Genomic DNA, 23,564 nt, shown 5'->3' on the forward strand with positions numbered 1-23,564 from the left:
CTGCTGTATGGGCCTCTCAACCACAAACCATGCCTCCTTGCTGATGGGATTCTCTGAAATAGTCAAGTTTCAGGCAAAACAGAGTGTATTTGTCTCTCTCTTTAACAGGACTGAGGTTACATTTTCAGAAATTTTCATGTGCAAGACATACTTTGTATTTAGATGTAGAACAGAATTCAGTTCAAGGCCCAGCTATGGATCATGCTTTCCAAGCACAGTAATACCAGGCAGAGCACTTGAAGCCCTGAGGGACATGGAACCATGCTTTGTTGGGGTCTGTCTTGTGAATTGTAGGCCTTCCAGTTACTGTGACAATCAAACTACAAACTTCCAAAACAGTCCCCTAGGGGGTGATGCAGCCCCATGAAGAAGCATGTAGGAAAATGGGCAGCAGGCTCCTGAGTCAGGCTTGTGGTCTCTAATCCCAATTCCATCAAGTTCTAGCAGTTGCGTGGCCCTAGTTAAGTCACTTGACCGCCTGCAGCTTATCTTTAAAATGGAAAGAACATTGTCTCCCTGAGATTGCTGAAAAGTTAAGTGGGATAATGTTAGTTGGGTGCCTGGCCCACAGTGTGTGCCCTGTGTGTCCTCTGTTATTGGGACCAGCTCCTGCAGCCCTTCATGTCCTGGGCCATTTCTTCTCTCTGTTTTCTGCTTCCTTAGAGACAAAGGCTGTTGTCTCTGCTCTGAGGTGGGTACAGGTTTCCTTTGGGCCACTGCCTTGTTTCCAAGGAGGCTTCTCTCCTGTCTTCTTTCTTCAGAGAGGGGCAGCAAGCACGAAGGCCTGGAGGCATTGAAAGATGCCAGGAGCCTCTGAGGAACTCTTTTTGGCCTGCAGGAAACTGATCGGTTCACAGGAATTGGAAAGAAAAATTAAAACATAAAGCAAAATGTATGAGAAATTATGTAGATTTACCAATCTCATATTAAGCAAAGTGTTAGTCTTTTCTACAGGGATAGGCTCATTAAATACATATTCTTTCTGAGTAATTTTAGGTGACTCCCTTTAGTTCATTCATTTAGATATTTGTTTTTTAACGTCTCTGAAGTCATGAAGATCTGGGTTCAAATCCTAGTTCCTCCAGAGTCCCTCCCAGCTTCTAAAGCATGTGGTTGACCTCTAGGTTGACCACTCAGAAACCTTTGTATCCTCAGAATTAAAACAGAGGTGATAGTGACAGTATCTACCTGTGAGGATTTTATCGAATCTTCAGATTTTACAAACTCTCAGCAGAGCTGCAGATGTTCTGGGTAGTTGTGATTACACCAGGTCCAACTTGTTTAACTTTTAGCAAAAAAGATGAAACATTCCACAGTGGTTTGAAACCCAAGGTCCTTGCAGGTAACGTGGAATCTACAAGGAGTCCAGGCCAGGAAATGAAATGAATCTGAGGCCTGTGATGGAGGGTTGGCAACACCTTAGATTGGTGAGTGATGCACAGTATATCAGTCTTGGAAAAACTATGTGGAGACTCAGCTACAGGTCAGTGCCGTGCACGGCGTCCTCATTCCAGCCCAAGGTGGCCCTAGAGTCAGTCAGCAGCCCCCTGGGCCTTATTGACAAGCCAGCAGGGAGCCTTGGGCTGCGCCGTCTGTCTGCAGCCTCTGGCAGCAGTAGCAGGGCTAGCAGAAGCCAAGTTCCAATGTCCCAGGGTAGGAGCAGGGAAGGCTGACACCTACGAGGACGTCCTGGTGCAGGTCTTTCCTCCGGCTGCCACATCTCTGGCTTCCCTTTCCAGTCAGATCTTCTTTCCCATGCAGTCAGTTTAGGGGCTGGAGTCAGGGTGGAGAGGGGAGGAACTGGCCCGGGCAGTTGCCACATTGTCCTTCCAGCCCTGAGATTCCTCTGGGCCTCAGCTTTGGAGACTCGAGTTCCTCTGTGCTTCCCTTCCCCAAGGCCCTAAGCATGGAATGCTTTAGCTGAGGGAATGGAGAAGAGCCAGGGTGTGCCAGGAAACTCTGGGAAGAACGTTGGTAACAACTGTCTTTCAAAGTGTTATCCCGCAAAGAAAGCACAAGAGGCAACTGATTAACTGACTAGTGCCTGGAATATAGTGCATTTGCTTGTTCATTCATTCATTCAGTCAGTCAGCCTTTACTGAAGGCTACTGGGCGCCAAGGAACCTTTGGAGAAAGAATAATTGCCTGAGTTGAGGGGCATTGAGGTCAGGCAGCCTTACTTACCACTGAGGCCTGTCTACAGTGGTCTCTACCCTGCTGAGAAGGATTTGGATTTCCTACGAAATCAGAGAAGGAAGCACCCACCCTGTCTCCACAGCCCACCCTGGCCCCGCACAGTAACATGACCAGTGCAGTCTGTTCTGAAAGCCAGTTCAGGAACCCAAATGAGAGACTCAAGTATTGCCAAGTATGTGTTTGGGAGCAATTGTTTAATGACAGAAAATGGTTTTTCCATCCTCAACATCTGCCTAGTTAAATTATGGGACAAAACTGGTATCCTTCACCCCATGGCTAATTCCCAAATATTCCAAGCTCTTGAGATTCCAAGAGGTTGGAGGGGAAAAAAAGGCTAGATTACTCCAAAATGCTGTTCACCCCTCTTGTACTTCTCATTCCCTTCTGCCTCCCTGCTCAAAAACACCTTGTATGCAGCTATTGTGAGAGGACCTAGTCCAGGTTTGCCATAGCCGAACACGTTACCACCCAGGTATTTGACTTTAGAATGGGTGTCTAGATGGTGAGAGGGAACCAGGCCCAATGGTGTGCTGGTCTTGTCTTTGCAGGCTGCCTTCCCGCATGAGCACATTCATAAGCACATGTTCTTCCCGTGGCTGTTTCTGCTGTTGTCGATAGAGACTGAGATAATGGTCTTGTTGACCCACCATCAAGAGGGCAATTCTGCTTCTGAGGAGCTATCCCCAGAATGCTCACCAGATTTTGTCTGAACCTCCCTGTTAGGCCCTGCTTGTTGTCTGATAGAGACTAGGGAAGTGTACCTTCTTCACTTGCACTGGCCATGCAGATGGTCTTGGAGTTTTCTCAGACACTTCAAGCTTATTCCCAGCTTGGGGTTTTGCATGTGGCCTAAAATGCTGTTTCCACCCTCCCTCTTCACCAGGTCACTAGGTCCTCATGAATTCCTACTCATCTTATAGGTTCTCCCTCTTTATTGACTACTTCCCTAATACTATCTTAAGAGAACAGTAATTCCAAGACATGCCTGGTGAGCAGACAAACATGTTTCATGAAATAATTCATTTACAAGCAAAATCAAAACATGCTGAAATTTACCAAGCTAAAATGATGGGCCCTTGGGGTGGAAAAGGTGGACAGTGTCTGGCAAGACGCAGATGAGATTGATGTGCCAGTGGAAAAACTCAGGGTTCCAGGCTTCACTCAGCCAGGAGGGATTAGAAACAAGACTACACCTCACCATCCAATCCCAAGTGCCCTCTGCTGGGTGGAAGTCCATCATCTCTCACCTGATTCGACGAATGCTACCAAATCCTAACCAGCCCCTCACACAAACTATACAGCCCACTACCTCCACCTGCAGATATTTCCAAAGCACGGATCTGTTCACATCTCACATCCATCCCTTGCTGAGAACCTTTTCATGGCTCTTCATTTCCCTCAGGACAGAGCCCAAGATACCTGGATGGCAAAGGTAGGTCTCCTGAGAGAGAAAACAGTCTGAGAATAGTTGACATCACCATCAGCACAGCATCAAACTGCCTGGTCATTCCTTTGACCTGTATCATAAGTACCTACCTGGGCCGGGCACTTCTCTAGGTACAGAGAATATAGGTGTAAACAAACAGCCTCTGCCCTCCAGGAGCTTAACGCTAGCCAGGTAGGAATAAAACACAATAAATACTACATAATATAATTTAATGCCAAATACAGATTAATGCTTTGATAAAAATAAAGCCGGTTTGACTATTGACAAGAAGACCATCAGAAGAGTCAGTAGACCAAGCAAAATCAGGTTTATTCCCTATCTCAGTGAGGGAGAACACCGCCCTGACAGGGTCTCATGAGTGTCCAAGAAAGGGCAGTCAGGCAGGTGTTGTTAGGGTTCTGGGGTCTGGGTGGGTCTCTCAGTGTGGGGATCTGATCGGGATTGGGTTCCTTTAAGAATACCTCTTGAGTCTTGATAAATCCAGAGTTGTTTGATAAGTGAGCAGTTTCTCTAGTTGAGCCCTCTCTTGTTCTTGATCAGTCTGCTGTTCAGATAAGTTGATTTAGGGGAAGTTTCTCAAGTAAATCATAAAGTATTTTTACTGGTTTATAGCCTTATCTTTCTGGGCAAGAATTTTCTGTAGTAAACAGTAAAATCACGAAAGTCATGCTGATGGAGGCGACCTTGGTTTCCAATCCTGATATTTCACTGCAGAACACAAGCTATCTCAGTGCTCTCAGGGCTAAACATGCAACAGAGGTCACCCCAGGTTATTGCCTGGGATGTGCCATGTGACCCTCAGTGTAGGATTGCCAGATTTAGTAAGTCAGAAATATTTTATCTGGCAACCCTATCGGAGTGCTGTGAATTTTTCAGTGAATTGTCTGTATATTAATTCTAGATTTTCAGCTTCTCCTGCAGCATCAGAATAACTTGCAGGATCCAGAAGATATTCCCACAAGGCATCAGCTGAGCGGAGATGCTCCCTTGACACCAGCACAGGGTGGTCTCTCGTTCACCACAGTTCCCACCCAGTCCTGGGTTTTGGGGGGTCTGAATGGACTCAGAATTCCTAGGATGAGCTGGGTGTGCTTGGACAAGTCCCTTTCCTTCTCTGTGCCCTGGAACATAAGCTGGAGAATCAGAGTAACTGGACACCCTCCTCCAGCTCCGTGAGCTGTCCATGTGAATTTTTTTTTATTGACGTATATTTGACTTACAATATTGTGTGAGTTTCAGGTGAATAGCAAAGTGATTCAGTTATACATATATATTTTTTTTCAGATTATTATTATTTTTTCAGATTATTTTTTTTTCAGATTATTTTCCATTGTAGGTTATTACAAGATATTGAATATACTTCCCTGTGCTAAACAGTAAATCCTTGTTGCTTATCTGTTTTATGTATAGTAGTTTGTATCTGTTAATCCCATACTCCTATTTTATCCCTTCCCTTCCTCCCTTTCCCCTTTGGTAACCATAAGTTTATTTCCTAGGTCTGTGAGTCTGTTTCTGTTTTGTATATAGATTCATTTGTATTATTTTTTAGATTCCACATATAAGTGATATCATATAATATTTGTCTTTCACTGTTTGACTTACTTCACTTCATATGATATTCTCTAGGTCCGCAGATGGCAATATTTCATTCTTTTTTATGGCTGAATAATAGTCCGTTGTGTGTGTGTGTGTGTGTGTGTGTGTGTGTGTGTATGCCACATCATCTTAAACCAGATCGTATGTAGATGGGTACTGGGTTGTTTCTATGTCTTGACTATTCTAAATAGTGCAGTTATGAACATTGGGGTGTGTGTATCTTTTCAAATTAGTGTTTTCTTTTTTTCTAAGTATATACCCAGGAGTGGAATTGCTGGATCATATAGTAGTTCTAATTTTAGTTTTTTAAAGAACCTCCATACTGTTCTCCATAGTGGTTGCACCAATTTACATTCTGATGTGGATATTTTAATGCTGCTTTGCATTGAATACAGTCATCAACATCCAGCTCAGAGGTGTTTGGCAAATATATGTGACCATTCTATTATGGGTTTTGAAATGTTTGGAAATGTGACCCCTGATTTTGTTATAATCTCTTTGGTAACTGTTATTAGGTGGTGACCTAATAAGAAATTATTAACTGGGGAGCTATAATTTGGAAACTTATAATTTTCTTAATGGACATTGATTTGCGTAACCCTGATTAAAATACAATGAAGCCTGAGGCTTAAATGTTTTATTCTGAAAGTTTGAAAGGATGGGAATTGACTCTAAAAATGTATTGGCTTGAAAACCTTATTGAAATAATATTATTTGAAGAGTTTTGTGAGCATAAAATGATCTGACAAAAACTATTCGATGCCAGCTCCAGTGGCCTCAGAAAGCTGAGGGAATATAGGTTTCTTCAGATGAAGTCTGGAAAAATGCTTCCAGATTACCTCAGGGGTGAAAAGAAAATTATTATTCCATTCCACAGCCCTGCTAATTCTTTTCAACATTGATTCTGTCAAGTAATTAGAATCTAAATGGAGGAAACATTCATAATTGTCATTTATTATACTTTACCAAAGGTGACTGCTCCCAAGAAGCTCTGACAGGACAAAAACAAAGTGACTACAAAAGAAATGTGTAGGGATCAGGACTTCCTACACACATTCCCGGAAGCCAGTCCCAGATTAAAACAGGCCTCTGCAGCTATGAGTCTTCAAAGAAAATCTTCTGCTATCGCATTGTCAATCGAGTGATAATGAGTCCTGTTTCCCTCCCTCTCTCTCACCACAGACATATATCATGTAGCTCTTTGTTACTTAAAAGCATGTATAAGAAAGATTACCCCCCCCTCCACCCCAATACCACAGGGTATACTTCAGAAGTGAAATATGCAATCGGTGAGGGGTTTATATTTAAAATACCTCCTCCCCTTTTATCATTGTATTTCTTCACTCGGCGTAGGCTAAAATATGAGGTGTGTCTGCTCCTGTGAGAATGGTTTTTTTCCCCCTGATTTCTGAAATAATACCATACCTTGGAGATTAATGTTGAGGCTTTACCAAGATTATAATAAACAAATATGGCTTTGATCTAAATATTTTTCAAAAGGTTGTTGCTGATCATTCTCCCGTCCCTATAATCTTTTAAGAAAGCCTTTGGACTTGCCAGTCTGACACCCAGGGGGGCATAAATGCAGCTGCCTTTTCTTCCCCCTCATCTCCATGAGGATACTCTGTTCTCAGTTTCGCCCAAATTAGTCCCAGGATTTCAGTTGTGTTTTTTGTCCAACATTCCATCATGCAAATCATTAAAATCTTCACATGAAATATTTAACAGATGAGTTATGTCATAATTCACATTACAGTTTTAAACTGTTATTCATGTGGTAAGTCATTTATCCTGGACATTAGCAGACCCCTGGAATGGGCTTGTATTTGATGTAAGGAAGGTTAGAGTTCTTTTCCTCAGCGCTCCAGGACAGTGGCCTTTTCCCAAACCCCCAGTTAATCATGAAATATTCCAAAAAAGTGACATTGAGATTCATTGTTAGTTCTACTTGCAATTAACTATTTTGAAAACAAACAGAAGAAAACATTTAAACAAATGTGGCTTGGCTAGCAGCTATTACAGTTGACCGTTAATTAAGGCAAGTTGTAATCCAAATGTGCCATGCCTTGTTACTGTCACTGCAAGCCATCATTGCTGTTGGGCACAAAGGAATGAAAATTCAGGGACTCTGTCAGAGGGGGGCCGAGGACAAGGTGGGAGATATTAACCCAGCTGTGTAAAAAGAGCCACTACCCTGCTTGAGAAATATGACCAGAAAGGAGCTCATTTTCTAGTTGAGAAAATGTATGGCCAGCATGAACTTGTAGAATTTGGATTTTAAGAAAACTTGTTCCACTCCTAAGTGATGAGATACAAAGGAAATCCTTAGCATGTATTTTATTTATTAACTTATTAGAGTTTTATTTTCTCTAATAAGGATACGGTTTTCTACCATATTCCTACCCATGAATTGGAATCTATTAGAAGAAAACACTCCTGTTTGTGGGCCAAGCCAGCCCAGGGGAGCTCTGGGATCTGATTTTCTGCCTGAGCACTGGAATGAAATAATTGTCCCCATGCTGCCAGCAGTAGCCAGTCAGTTGAGAAGCTTTGTGACCAGGTAGCCTGGCTGATGAGCACATGGAGCTGATGGTGAGAGTATCAGGGACAAAACCCTCTTGGATTCTATATGCTGGCCTATCTAACCTTGTCCTGAGTGTGCATGGATAATCACAATTCCAGAGGGGTGAGTGATGGCATTTGAAGAGTGGCACACCTTTCATTAATCCTGAAGGGAAAAAAATCCATTTCAAGCTTGCTCAGCTGGAAAGGAATCTTTGCCTTCTGTTTTCTGCTTCATTTTGCCAGTGCTCACGTGGCCTTTCCCCCCTTCTAAGGTATTATAATTTTGTAGAGTGTTTACCCACCAACATTACATCCTAAGGGACCTTGGTAGCAGTGGACAATATGGATTTATCGTGGATGAATCTTCTGTTCAGTGTCAATATATTGGCACAAAAGGTGTACTTGGTTGTGAAATACAAGCAAAAAGGATTGAAAACTAGGAACAAATCATCACATGAATGTTGACAGCACTGTCAACCCTTTAGAGTGTTCTGATACACATCCTTTTATTTTGTGTCATTTATCCCCATCCCACGAAAGTGCTGTTCAGAAGCTAGAGCCAGTGTGACTCTCTTTGTAGAGACAGAGAAGTGAAATGATGTACCCATGGGCACTCAGCTGTCTTAGAAACAGTGTTCACAACCAGAGCTCTTGGTAAACACTTTCCTGGTTATAATTTGTTGATGGCGGCAGGGTTGTTTTTCTGTCTCCTGGATGAGCTCTCTATGTGTATGTGAATATATTGCATGGCTGGAGAACTGGGCAAATGGAGGTAGGGGTGTTTTGTGTGAGCTTGCGTGCCAGGCGTGGTGAGCACTGTTTTACAAACCGGATTTGTGCTCCTAGGGGTAAGTTGCCAGTTGAGGCCAAGCCCACAGAAAATTATTTCTAAATGAATACAATATGAAAAAGTTATTTTATTTCTAATTTTACATGTAACATTGTTCTTTGGTGAGTCTCGGATTACACTTGAATGCATGTCTATTAACCTGATATGAGATGCATGCATGATTTCATCTTGAATGCATTTGAATATAATAGCACTGGAAATGTAATTTGTATTTTCAAATTTTATAAAGCAAAATAAATAAATCTTGAGGGTGGTAGCCACATTGAGCATATTGCATTGATTTCTTTGGGTTTCTCTCAAACTAATTACCATCTTCCCCTTGCAAATCCAGGTCTTCTCACACGGGCAGGTCTATCTGCTCTAGATCCTCCATACCTAAGTCATCCTCATTTCTTTCACCTCCAGGTAGTGGGTAGCATGGACGGGTCTGTGGGGAACGTTAACTTTCATCCTCAAGGGACACCAGTCTCCAGTTCCTCTCTGTGTTCCTTCCTGTTATCAGTGATGACTGTCCAATTAAACTCTCTGCGATGATGAAAATGTTCTGGATCTGTTGGGTCCAGTATAGTAGCCACTAGCCTCATGTGGCTATTGAGCAGTTAAAATGTGGCTAGTGCAACTTAGGAACTAAATTATTAATTTTATTTAATTTTGATTTAAATAGCTACCTGTAGCTAGTGGCCACCAATTTGGACAACATAGGACTGCAGCATTTGAGGTCAGCTGTTGGTCCCAATTCCAGTGCACTAATCACTGACATTCTGCAAATGAAGTGCCATTATGTTTTGGTGCTTGGATGATGCTCGACTCCGTCAGCTCTGAATATCCTGAAGTGTGATCCTCTCTTCAGTGATTTGACTGCCTTCCCAGGCCTCCATCCATGACTGTTGCATCCCTTAAGTCTTCATTTCAGTACATTCACCACCTGTCACGTATCTGGTTTCTGATAAACATGGGACGAAGAGAGGGAGGGGAAAAGTAGGTAGGAAGGAAGTTAGAGAGTTGGGGAAAGGGGAAGACTGGAAGGAAGATATTTCATGGAAGCTCTGTGGTCTGTATTGCTGAGCTGAAAATCTGCACTCAGGCATACTTTAGAGTATTGAGGTGTGTTATGGCAGCAGTAACCTGACTAATTCAAAGCAAATTATGAGGTGTCAGTGCTCCAGATGCATGAATATTTCATATGACAGGCTCTGGGGCTCTTTGGGATGGCAATTCTCATAACGATGATTTTGCTGTTTTGTTGGTTTCCAAAGACCATCCTAGTATCTTAAGGTCATTGTCCTAGGAGGCTCACACGATATTGGAGTGCTGGGAAGGGTCCCCAGAGATACTTTCTTCTGGGTCAGTTCTGCTCCTGGGAGGTGAGTAAGGAACCACCAGATGCAGTCATGGAAAAGGGACTCTGTCTCCATCCTTGTGTTGAAAGTTCCTAGCAGGGAGCCGGGGAGCCTTTATAATCAAATGGAAGTGAGGAGCACCGTGAACTCCAGGAGAAATATGTTGATGATTTTCTGGACTGTCTAAAAAATTTCAAACCCCAGGAATGGTGTTTTAATTTTCTGCATTCTCTTTGGGACTTGGGTTTCGCTAAAGCATTTTCAGTCCTTGTTTTTCTTATTAAATTAGCAGGATTGACTTGAATCAGAATATACCGTTATGGCTTGAAATGTTGAAAGAACAAAGTAGACAGGCATGACAAATATCTCAGGTTCCATTTGGGATGTGTGGGGGATGGGAGAAGAGAGGAGGAGTTGTTGAAGTAATGATGATCTTTTTTCTGATAAAAGTTGAAAAAAGGAAAAATAAAACTGGAATAAAACAAAGGAAAATAGCAAGAGGAAGCTAAATTTCTGTTTGTGGAAGCTTGTATTTGTTTTTCTGAATAGAATTAGCCATAGGAATGCCCTTAAGCATTTTTGTTTGTTTGTGGAGGGGAATTTTTATTCTGGTTTTTTGAGGGTTTTTTGCTGTTTGCTTGTTTGTTTGTTTTTTGCTTTAAATCAATTTGTACTTAAGAGATAATTAGCCAAACGCACCCAGTGGCTGTGGCTGCCTGACTCACCTCACTCTCCTATTTCCCACTGTCTGGGCCATTTCCCTAGTCCTTCCTTCTCAGGGCTTTCATTGTGGACTTTCTAAAATATAGATCTGAAGTCCTTTGACTTTTCTACTTAAATATCTTAAATGGCTCCTCAGACCCTAAAGCAGGTGTCAGCAAACTTTTTCTGTAAATGGCCAAACAGTAAGTATTTTAGTGTCTGTGGGCCATTCAGCCTCTGTTGCAACTACTCAGCGCTGCTGTTGTACCAGACAGTACGTAAACACATAAGGGTGCCTGTGTTCCAGTAAAACTTTATTGATAAAAAGAGGCTAAATTTGGCTCTTGGGCCAACTCCTGGCCTACAGGATACTCTTCAGGTGTGTTGGCCTGACATTCAAGACCATTTGCCATTTGACCTCAGCCCCCACAACCATCTCCCCCACTCACATTCTTTCAAGCCTCAGAAGACAGTATGGTCTTTGAAAAGGCTCCATCCTTTTGCCTGTGCTGTTTCTGCACTTGATTCTCATCTTTCCTCTGTTCTTACTTTTTCTATGAGTCAGATCTCCATGCTTTATCTTACACAAAGTTCTTACCGATTCCCCCAGGCCAAGTCTGCCCCATCCTCTGTGCTCCACAGTTCTCTGTTTAAGCCTCTGATGTTGCTTTTACCACGTGGCCACTCCCCACATAGACTCTGAGGGAGCATGTGGTCTCATTCCCCTTAGCACCCAGCTTTAGAGCCCGGCATAGAAAGCACCACTGAACAAATGGTCATGAAATTGACCCACCAATGGGCCTGTGAATCTCTTAATCATAGAGAAGTATATTAACTTGTAGGTGAACATACTACAAACCGAGAAGTGGGAAACCATGGGCCAGAGTTGCTGGAAGGGGTGTGGGCAACAAAAAACACAGCCAGGGCAAAATGGAGCAGATCCATTATAATCAAGACTGTCTGGGAGTCCTTTGGCATCGACCTCATGGCCCAGACAGGGAGTGAGTGAGGAGTGAGGGAAGTAGTGTCTAGTTTAGGGCATCAGGACCAGGGAGAGGATGCAGCCTGCTGGAGGGAGATCAGAGAGAAGCAGCCTGCATGATTAATGGGATGGAGGGACTGACTCATGAAGCAAGATTAAAGCACTCTGAGGAGCTGGGATACAGACCGAAAGGGGCAGATGATAGCAGGCTGCAAGTATGTGAGATGGATAAACACCCAGGAGGGAGCAGCTAGCTTCATTAGAGAGGTGGAAACGGGGCCTCCATCAGAGAATGGGAAGGGTGCTCAGAAAGGGCATGGGTGACTGACGGGGGAACTAAGTAGACGATGGGTGGGCCAGGGGCAGCTCTGGGTTGCTGGGAATAGAAACACCATAGAAAGGTCACCGTGGGGTGACTCTCTCAAGGAACCCTCTGCTTTTATCCTGTTGTGTCTCGAAGCCTGCCGTGGCTGTTGACCTTGGCCTGCAGAGATACACACGGAGGAAGAGAGAAAACTCGTTTTCCTCCCTCCCCTTAGATACCAGTGATTGAATGTCACAACAGTTTTAAGGCCTTCTGCTCTGAGGTCAGCTTTCTGCCATCCCTCCCTGTGTTTGGTAGAACCAGAGATACTTGCTTCAAGACCCTTCTTAAGTCCAGGTCAGGCTCTTACCTCTTCCTGCTGGTGGATCTGACTAAAAACCCAGCCAGCACTTTGGTTTACAGCTTCCTCAGTTGGTTCCTCTCCAATAGGGATATGGCTCGTCAGGCATTTTGGAAGACAAGATTCATTTGAAACTGCAGTGAATAGCCTTCAGGCTTCAATATCAGCTTCCTTCAGGTATTCTCTGAAATTTTCTCCAGGGCTAGGAAGAGCAGTTTATGCTATAGTCTGACCAAATGGCCCATATCGTGGTAGGTCCTCCATAGCCAACTTACTGTCTACAGTAAGGCCTGTGGAGTAGCCTAGCTCAACCCCGGCTGCACATTTAGATCACCTGAGGTGTTTTTAAACATACCCATGCCTAGGCTCCACTCCCAGAAATTCTGATTTAAATGGTCTTAGTGTGGAGGGGGAAGGCACCAGGCATCAGAATGTTTTTTTGAAGTCCCCCAGATGGTTCTAATGTGTTGAGAACTGCCACTGAAAAACCTTTATTCGGTATGATTATAATTCACGCTGATGTTTATCTATCTATCTATCCATCCATCCATCTACTAACTATACTATCACCTGAACAGTTTTTCTAAAAAAGCAAGCATTTACCAGTGAGTCATCTATGTGCTTGGCACCTTGCTGGAGGCAGGGATCCAGTGGGGAGCAAGAACATGTCCCTGTCCCTGGGGAGCTTATGCTCCAGAAGATGGAAGACACTTTGGGCAAAGCGGGATGAACCCAGAGTGCTGAAATGGTGCATTGCAGAGTCTTCCGTTCTGCATGTTGCAGCCATGCTTAGCTCTAGTCTTACCCTAGAGTCTGACGTTCTAAGTGCAAAGATAGAGGATGAGTCTCTCTAAGTGTACATATCCCAGTTAACTTTGACTCTCAGGTCTTGCTCCAAAAATTTGTTTAGGAAGTAGAAATGCACTTGGTACTTATAAGGGTAACAGCCCAAGACCTTCATAAATCTTCAAGTTCCTGAAGCCAGCAGAAGAATGTTTACCCAGGGTGGGAGTTGGTGGGGGGCATCTAACATGGTGGCCACATAAAAGTATATGAGTGAACTTAGTTTTTTTTTGTTGGGTTTTTTTTTTTGGTAATTGTGTACTTCTTTTGATAGGTATTATTATGTAGATTGAAGTTACTGTAGGTATTTCAGCAAAAGAAAAAACATGTGGAAAGATAAATAACAATACTGGTGGTATAAGGATATGGCAAAAATTGGGGAAGTTGTGTGCAATGGACTGAAGTTTGCAAAACTGCCCAGGGGTAAATGGTGTCCCCTTGGGGAGGGCAGTGTTTCCAGCACAGAGTCTCATTCTTTCTTTCCATCTCCTCTAAAGTTTTCTCACCATCTGATGAGCTTTTTCCCCTGACTTGAGTACTTTCGAAAACAGTTTCAAGAGTTACTTTGTCTTGACTTCATAGAGAGAAATATTCTGAGCTTGTTCATTGCCTAGTTCTGAGGTTCCACCGAATTCTTCTTTCCAGAGTTTCAAATCACTTTCTTAACCTCTTCCATTTCTGTACATTTCTCTTACTAGAAGTAGCATTCACTGTTGCCCTAGGGAACTTTCCACAGACAAGCAAAGATCTATATAATTCCACCAGAGTTCCTGGGGAGAGAAGATCACTGAGATGTGGATGCTGGGGGACAGTTCAACAAAGTCATGTCATGGCCGAGTGACTCGCTTCCAAACACCAGCCTCAGGACAAGTACTTTTCAAGTTTCATATCTCAAAAATATATGCAGAGTACACATTTTAGGCATGCAAGTTCATGCAATAATAACAGAAGTGGGAACCCTGAAGAAACCATGATCTTCTGAATATCCTTCTTATTTCCATTCCTGTCTTCAGCTGTGCTGGGGAGGGTGGTGACCACAAGTATATGAATTTTAGAAACACTCAAGTAACATCTCTCCAAAGAGCCATCTGCACTGTGCTCAGTTTGTTCTGTCAAGAGTTCTATGAGTACAGGTAACCTTGAAAATTCCTTACCTGAAAGATAAAATGTTTTAGTTGTATGCTTCACCGTAAATTTTGTTTTTAAGTGTTTTTATCTGATGTGCTTACATCAGCATCTTACCTTGACAGATAATTTTCAATGATAATCTTAAATAATTGTGTAAAGAGATCTCTAATGCCATGTTTTATTTATAATTTGTCCAAGCTGTAGGCATTCAGATGAAACTTGAATTTTTCCAAAGGAAGTTCTGGACTGCCAGCAGACAGGTAAGTTATAATCAGCATGTTGAAGCATTAGCGACACTGTTATTATACAGGTGTTCACATTTGAGTACCCGGAGCCTAAAAGTACCAGATTTCCGATGAATGTTTGTAAAATTAACTGCTGGGCTGCTCAGATTACCTTTCATTTCACTGCAAAATAAAGGGCTGACAGCGTGTTAGACACCACATGCTGGGAAAGCAGGGAATTTGCTCCTGCAAACAGTAGTAATTGTAATTGTGAGATCAAACTAGTGCCCTTCTAAAAGAGAAGTGTTTCTTCTAAGTATTGGGGACTTTTGCAGATTTTCATAGTGACTTTTTTTTAATCTTGTGGTGCCCAAATACTTATTTGTGAATCTCTTTTGAAGGCTTTTGCATAACTAGGTTAGACTAAGCATGCCTTCTTTGGCCAAGGGCTCTTCTGCCTTGGATAATCTGGGAACATTCTTTACTTGCACTATACATTCTGTACTAAGTAATCTCAGTGGTATTTGTTCAGTAATTCAGCAGAAATGGCAACACATAAGTTGCCTCCATCTGTCCAATTCTAAATGTTGAAATGATATATCATTTCTTAAATGAAGATACTTTAGGAAACTATGTACCAAGAACACAGACAGGAGTTTTAAAAAAAAGTCACTGGGGGTTAATTTAAAATTAAATGGATACATAATTATATTTCTTGTTACTCAAAGATTTGAGGTCTTAAAAAGACATCAATATTGAATGAAGCATAAATTAAAATGGACAACATAAATTAAAATGAAAAAGGGCCCTGTTACCCCCAAATTGTCTTTTTTTAAAAATAAATTTATTTATTTTTGGCTGCGTTGGGTCTTTGTTGCACGGGCTTTCTCTAATTGCAGTGAGCGGGCTGGCTTCTCATTGCAGTGGCTTCTCTTGTTGCGGAGCACGGGCTCTAGGCACGTGGACTTCAGTAGTTGTGGCACGCGGGTTCAGCAGTTGTGGCTCACGGGCTCTAGAATGCAGGCTTGGTAGTTGTGGCGCACGGGCTTAGTTGCTCCGGGGCATGTGGGATCATCCTGGACCAGGGCTTGAACCCATGTCCCCTGCATTGGCAGGCGGATTCTTAACCACTGTGCCACCAGGAAGTCCCCAAATTGTCTTTTATATTACTGTTTGGAGCTGGTACTCATCCTAGAGAGAATGGGCCAATTCATCCTGGAGCATTCCCTTTGGATGAAATTTGGTATTTACATAACAGGCTAGGACTTTGATAGGCTGTCCTTGAGTAACTATGTGGCAGCCATAGCAGACGCTGGTGTGTCCAAATGACACGTTTCCTTTTGTTTCCCCCTCACCCCGCAGTGCGCCTCTCTGGATGGCAAATGCTCTATCAGCTGCGATGATGAGGTATGAGGGCCTCCTGGCCCTGTGTCTGCCCTAATCAAGTTGGGGGTGGCAGGGGCGGAGGCGGGTGGTGGTGGAGTGGTTGGATGACTACGGGTGTTTTCTCACAGGGGGAATGCCTCACAGAGCCAGGTCTAACAGATTGCTCTGGACCAATTTCCAAAAACCCAAGGACATTTGCTTTGTTTCTTTCTTTTTCTTTCTTCTCCCAATCAGATAGTTTATGAGAGCTAGAGAAATGTGATATAAATGTTCCACGAACAGCACTACTGGGACTTTGGCATTTTATAAAAAAATGATACAAATTACTGCCATTTGAAACTCATGTTACAACTCTCAAAGTTTTCTCCCCATGTGGTACCTCTTTTCATCTTCTTAACCACCCGGTGAAATGGATAGGAATATATGACCCATTCTGCAGAGGGAGAAACTGAGGATCAGAGAAATAAAATGACTTGCTTAATTTCATGTAATAAGCCAAAAATCTAAGAGTTGAAAACTCAGAATGTTTCATTCTAGCATAATGCTTCCCTCCTACAACTCCCTTTCCCTCCCTTCTTTCTTTCTCTTTATCTCTCTCCCTCTCCCTCAATCTTGGGAGGAGGAATTTGAATTCCACACATGAGCAATAGAAGAAAAAAGATGTACCACTGTCCTAAGTCTGTCCATCAGATTTAAGTTTTTACAGCATCCAATCCCATGTATCTTCTGCCCCACATTTTGGATCAAGCAGGTGTGAAGTGGCCTTTCACTTTGGCTTAGGCAGCCTTCCTCTCTCTGAGTCAGCCAAACCATTAGTCAATACATAAACTGGAACTTATAAATGATCACACATTCATATTCCTTCTGGTTACCACAGGGATTAAAGAAATCCTAACCAAACGTAATTCTAACGCAGAAAACATAGATTAGAAGTATATTTCCAAAAAGTAGGTGAAGCAAAGACAAGTAGAGAAATATGAAAGGGAGTCCAGGGTGAAGCTAAAGTACAAAATGCTCAGTCCCCAAAGATCTGGCTGCCAGTTTAAATAAAAAAAAAAAAAACATAATTGCTGTATGCGTTACTATCCAAAGAGTAAAAACTAATCAATCAGCTTTTCAGCAAAACCCCAACTTTTCCTGACCATCAGATCAAAATTAATTTTCCTGTAGGAAAGAGTACCCTATGATGTTTTATGATCAACACCCTTTCAGTAAGTTTGGGGATGCCATTCATAGGATAGTCAAGTGGCTTCAAACCTCTCCTCTGTCTTTGAGGCATTAATTGTCTTACTGGAGTGTTCAACTCAAGACAACTCAGCTCAACAATAATATTGATTAATCAGTGTCACAAGGCCCTATGTTAAGCCCTTTACTTGTACAATTACTAATCCCTATTTGTGGTAAAAGAACTGAGGACAGTTGGTTGGTTAGTTGGGTGACTGGATGGATGGTTGGTTGGCTAGTGTGATTGATGGTGTTTTGGATAGTTGGGTTGGTTGATTGATTGGTTTCTAGTTGATTGGTTGGATGGATGGATGAATAGTTGGTTGAATAATCTGATGAATAAAGTTAGAGGCAGTGTTCCTACAACCCACACTGCCTCTGTGCATTCTCATATATAAAAATAAGTGGAAATGGATTCCCACTTAGACTTCGAAACATACAATATATATTAGTTGTTCAGTAACTGATTTCACAGGTGGTCTAGCATAGTGGTTAAAGGCACAGGCTATGGAGTTAGAATAGCTTCAAACTGTGACTCTGACAGTAATAAGCCTTGCCTTTGTTTCCTCAACTATACAATGGGGGTAGAAACACCTACCTCACAGAGTAATGATGAGGATGAATGAGATAATATATGAAAACTTTATAGCACAGCTCCTGGCGAATGGTAAGCACTCAATAAACATTAGCTATCAAACAAAAACGTCTGCAGACATGTTCTTCCCTTAGAGTAGTGGCTCACCTGAACCTAAAACCTCAGATGGCAACCACATACACACTTCAGGCAATGACAGTTTCCACTGGGCATGCCTTCCTCACTACTAATGATCTCCTTTAGCAGCCATTGGGATGGACCCCCATTCAAATATCATTTTAAAAGTTCACACACTTTGAAAATTAAGCATGGAATTTGCTGGATTGCTGAACTTGATCTGATGCTCATTTTGCACTTTGAAACTATCATCCATTTCCCATTTTGACTCTAAATTTTGGCTTCAGGCAAGCAGTTGACATCGTTTTAAATGGAAAAGCCAGGCCCCTTTCCATCCTTTCAGCAGACTCTTTCCACGTGTCATTCCCCTTTCATAGCTTTTAATTAAGTCTTTGAGGCCATGTCCCTCCACTCCCCGAACTGCCCTCGAGTGATCAGGTCCCCATTAAAAACAGCTGTGGGGGCTCATTAAGTTCACATGCTTCTGGCTTCTCCTCTGTACTGAAGACCTGGCCCAACTCCCACAGACTTATCAGACATGCTTTGCCTTGGATCCACTCCAGCCCCTCTGTCTCTCCCAACAATGGCCTCCCTGGGCCTTGGCTAGAGTGCCCTGGGCCGGTGGGTGGAGTCGGTATGGCCAGATGTCTTCCTGGCTTGTAGATACATCTTCATGGAGGGCCTGGCCATGGGCCTGACTGACGACTTTAAGGAGCTCCATTCCACACAAAGCAAATGTTAACTTCAGAACCTGAGAGGCAACCTCTCACACACGCACTCATTCCTTCAAGACACGTTTACTGAGCCCTCCTTACGTGCCTGGTACCTCCAACACCCGGGGAGTCAATGGGAAGCAGAGTCAGAAATGGCCCCTGTCCTCCAGGAGCTAACTGGTTAGCAGGGGAGATGAGCGCACACGCTTATCAGCTGACTTGCCTCCCCAGCCTCTTGCTATAAACTATGTAACAACTTCCCTTTCTGAGAAACTCAATTTGCAGCAGTAGGATACTTATAAAGAGGGCACATAGTAGGTGACCAATAAACATCATTTGCTGAATAGACACAAGCACAGGTCCTTCAGGTACTCACTATGCACCTTGCTCTGTGCTCAGCACTTTGTACTCACTGGCCTACTTAATCTTCTCACCACTCCTTTGAAATAGTTGTTGCTGTCTCCATCATTCAGATGAGGAAACTGAGACTGGGAGTGTTAAAAGGCTTTGCTCAAGGTCACACTGACAGCAAGTGTCAAAGTCTCCGATTCTCAAGCTAGTATCTTAGCCTCAGGTAACACAGGTAACCTTCCAGGTAACACAGGCGTGGTGCTGTGCTTCTCACCCCCAAGTACCCTTTCTCCCCAGCTTTCCTTACTATCTGTGACTGCCCAATTCCCATGGCCTGGTTTGGGGCTCTGAACCTCAGATATCTACCTGACCTGCCTTTGTGGCCTGGAATAGGACTTCTCTGAGCAATACTGAGTCATCAAGTAGTTGAAGAAAGATGCCTTTTTAAAAAAAGACAACTTCTCTCACCCACTCTGTCTTTGTCTCTGCATTTTTCAAACAGCCTCATCTTTACATGTTTTGTCACAGGTGGCTGTGGAGTGGTTGCTTACAATATCTGTCAAAACTTAGAGCTCCTGGTTTCCCCAAGCCCTTCAGCCTGTCAGCCTACCCTTGGGACAGGGCTCTGGGCAGACTCCTTCTGAGAGGTTTGGCTTAATTTGGGGCAGAAGTAGCACAGTGAGGGAAAGCTGAGAAAATATCTCCTCTCTTTCTTTTTACTGGAGGAGGGAGTATGGAGAAGGTGATTGGCTATTTATTGTAAAGAGACATAGAGAAAACAATTTATCAGACTGGAATCTGGCTAATTCTGTCCTGTTTCATAACCCAGTACCCTGCTCACTTTACTCCAGTGGCCTTACTCCATTCCACCATACTTCCCAATAATTTAATCAAGAAAGGTCTGTTTATGAAGTCTTCACAGAGACTAAATATACCTAACATAGCAATATTGCCTATAATGAAAACTAAATGACACCTTTCAGATTAAGGGGCCCAGTTCTACATCAATGACACAGCATCCTTGCTTCTGACCTGTGATTTTCTCAGTGATTTGTCACTCACAGTGTTGGCAATATCTGTTTCTTACTTTCCCCTCTGTGCCTTCCACACCAGAAGAGAGTGGGAGCAAAGGTGGATGCCTGAGAAGTGAGTCTCCTAATGGCCAATCCAACCTTGATTCCACCCAGTGCTGGCCATTATAAGGAGCACAGAGGTCCTCATTTCCAAGAAATGAGAAAGAACCAAACACTTATGGCAAATGATGAAACATTTCATTGAAGCTTTATCTCTCAATAAAGTGGGAATGGTGAAAATACATTTATTTTATTTAACAAATTTAAATTATAATTGTAGTCATACTCTAATTCTATAAACAAAGGACACATTTGGTTTGGGAGTAGGGAGTATAACATTTCTGATAAAATTATAAAAATCACAATATAGAATCCTTCACTTTATATTTGATTTTCACAGAGTGATCACAAGGAAGGTCAAATGTAGTGGAGCTTGATCAGTTTCCCCAGGAGCTTCTCTTAGTCCCTTGCTTTTGAAATCATTCTCTTTGGAAGCATCTTTCATGTTATCTGTGGTGATGTTTTCTTTCTTCATGTGTTACCTATGACAGATACTAATGTGCCCACGGCTTCCTGTGTGATTGGAGCTGATCTCCAATATCACTTTCATGGGCTTCATGAAATATTGCCTCTTTCCGAAGATTTTCAGTTGACTTTATAATCTATTTGCTTTGTACTGTCTAATATTTACAACATTAGACGAACAGAGATTGACCAAAGATATAGGTCTAATAGCAGCAATACCAGTTGGCTAGGGATGTTTGAGTAGGAACTCACTTTATAATTAGGGATAGAGGGTGAGTTATGATGACTTTGGATCTCTATGCAACTGCAAGGATTTGGAGAGTCAGTATTTTAATATGGAGGCCACTCCTATGCTCAACATGTATGACTGAAAGGAGGTTAACCTCCCTTTGCATCAGGGTCTATATCTGCAAAATGACAATCAGGATCCTCAAATAAACAAGGGTATAGATTTGTCTAATATGACCCAATTAACTTAAAATTAAGTTTAACTCTGCACGTAGCTCGTGGCTGCCATATTGGACAGGAGAACTCTATGAGTGCTTTCATAGTGCTGTGTCCTAAAAAAGGAGAAAGTTTGTCAAGACTCCCACCAGGGACAAAGTAGTCTCCTTACAGCTAAGAGCTTCTTTGAACAGCAAGAGTGTGACCAAGTCATTCATCTGGCCCCTTGGGATAACCAAGAGAAACCCTTGGTCACCAAAGCAGCTGACTCGTTTCTAAAAGATGCTAGCAGGCTTTTAATTTTCTGCCGATTCTCCACCATTGCCTACTAATAAAGGATGCATCTTTCTGACCAACTTACTGCTATACTTTTGTGCCTCACTAAAATCGACTACACAGATAGGTAAATGTCCCAGAAAACACCAGCCCTGCAGTGGTCTGGAGCTAGGGGAATTTAGCTCAGGGTAAAGATATGTTACAAATTAAATGTTGCAGTCGGTATGTAAAGCCGCAATAAATAGAAACTGAGTTACATCAAGGACGGAATAAAACCTTAAATTTAAACTCCACAGCACTGTAATTAAGACTTAGCCTGTAGCAAATCATTCACTTGAGATTAAAGTAGCATGGGGGAAGCAGAGGTTTGGGCTTACCTTGCTACAATGTATAAATCTGAGCTACCAAAAGCTAACAGCCCTGCCCCCAAATCCAGCTCCCAATTAAAAACACAGTTTGAAAACCTTTAGGAGGCCTGAGGGGACCCTTTAACAGAAGTTCTGCCCCTTCCCTCCTGCCTAAGTCTATGAACAAATTAAAAAATATTACCTGGTCCCCTGATGGTCTTCTGAGCTGACACGGTGTTTTCATTAATACATCATTAGAGTAATGGCATTGTGCTGGCGTTTTGCTTTCAAAACAGGCTGCACTTCAACCACCATGAATACAGGCTCGGGGGCCTCTGGACACTTTGTTCCTGGGAAATATTACTCAGGTCATAAAAATTTTTAAAAAGGAAGATAAACTGTAATGCATAACTTTAAAATGTGTATTCTTTTTATCCTAATCTGGGATGTTCAAGGCTTGCTTCATGTTTTATTTTTGTTCATTAGTTTTGCAGAGTAAATGCTCGGGTTAGCTTAACCATAGCCTTAACTCCTAGAGCCAGCAGGCATTTCCAGTTCTCCCAAAACAGCCTAAAATAGGTGTCTCTCAGGTTGGAAGTATGTCATTTCGTGTAAAAGCAGCCTGAGGACCCAAAGTTGAGACTGTGGTGTTTTTATTTTCTAGACTGTGAACTGTTACCTCATAGACAATAATGGATTTATTCTGGTGTCTGAAGACTACACACAAGTGAGTGAGAAATTTCTACCTACTCAAAGTAAGGATCCCAGACTGTGCTTGGGTCAGGGGGAACAAATTATGGTGTTGAAACTTTGAGACATGATCTGTATTTAAGAGGTAATAGCAGGAGATTATAAAACCTTATTTCCATCCCTTTAAGAATGTCACAGCCTACTTCTCAGCAGGCCCCAAAGAGATTTTACCTCCGGAGAGGAGAGGTGGGGAGGGGTGCAGAGCCCAGGGTCTGCTCCCTCACTCATAAAATGTTCAATTTATGGAGCTCTTTGCCTTGAGCATGGTGGTGCCTGAAAGAGTTTGGGCAATTTTAAGGAGGTTTCCTCCTTTTAATATTTTGATATTTTATCTTTATATATATATAATTTATATATACACACAAATATATGTATGTATTTATGTATGTCAAAGTAATTATTCTTTATGGCTTTCTTTCTGGTTTTTACTTTTTAAAAATTAGTTATCTGAGCTCAGGGATTAACTTGGGTTCTCAACACAGAGGGACAAGAATCCACATATAGAGGAAGAATGTTTTTCATTTGATCGAGCTGTGTGCAGTACAGGGGCAGGAGGGAGAGATGGAAAGAAACCAAGCTAGGGTGCTCAGCCAGGAAAGCTCCACTGATATTTGGAAATCAAAATAAGAGTTAAAATCAATAGCATTGTAATAGAGAAACACGGGTTCCTCCTTTAAAACGTGGTGACTGACAACTTTTTCTGCAATTAGAAATGAAATTGGCATGTTAAAAGAAAGTCAAATCAAGACAAGTTTAGCAGTGTGGTGTAGTAAAGTAACACCAGAGGTGGAGGCAGATGGTTTCTGATGCAAGCTCTCTTCCTCAACTAGTTTTGGGATCTTGGGTGCATCACTTAACCTGCCAGGGACTCCTGGCGGGCTCTGTAAAAGGAGGATGGTTGACTAAACAAGGCTTCTCCTAACTCTAATATTTGAGGATACTAGCATTTTATAATGAAGTGTCATTTAAATCATTTAAAATGTTTTAATAGTCAACAGTGCGATAGACCCATTAATGCCTAATAAATTAATTAATTGTCTTTAAGTATGACTCCTTAGTGTCTAAGCTCAAATGGCTTGTTACTTTGTGAACACTGGCTCCAGGTAACATGTGGAACTGTGCTTCAGTTTCCCCCCTTATCTATGAGAACACTGTGGGATTTTCTTTTGTCTATTTATTTTATTATTTTATTTTATTTATTTATTGTTTCTGGCTGCATTGGGTC

At 42.3% G+C, this 23,564-nt stretch overlaps 1 protein-coding gene across 2 annotated transcripts in view; it reads left to right on the forward strand.

Annotated features, from left to right (window-relative positions):
• CACNA2D3 (calcium voltage-gated channel auxiliary subunit alpha2delta 3) overlaps positions 1-23,564 on the forward strand; it is a 770,150-nt gene that overhangs the window by 681,588 nt on the left and 64,998 nt on the right. For both annotated transcript variants that reach the window (XM_059937666.1, XM_059937667.1), the window contains exons 27-29: positions 14,513-14,574; positions 15,901-15,945; positions 22,254-22,316. In XM_059937666.1, the coding sequence (XP_059793649.1) occupies positions 14,513-14,574; positions 15,901-15,945; positions 22,254-22,316 (170 nt within the window). The remainder of the gene's footprint in view (positions 1-14,512; positions 14,575-15,900; positions 15,946-22,253; positions 22,317-23,564) is intronic.

This window comes from Balaenoptera ricei, chromosome 11 (assembly GCF_028023285.1).
Source record: "Balaenoptera ricei isolate mBalRic1 chromosome 11, mBalRic1.hap2, whole genome shotgun sequence".
NCBI classification, from domain to species: Eukaryota; Metazoa; Chordata; class Mammalia; order Artiodactyla; family Balaenopteridae; genus Balaenoptera; species Balaenoptera ricei.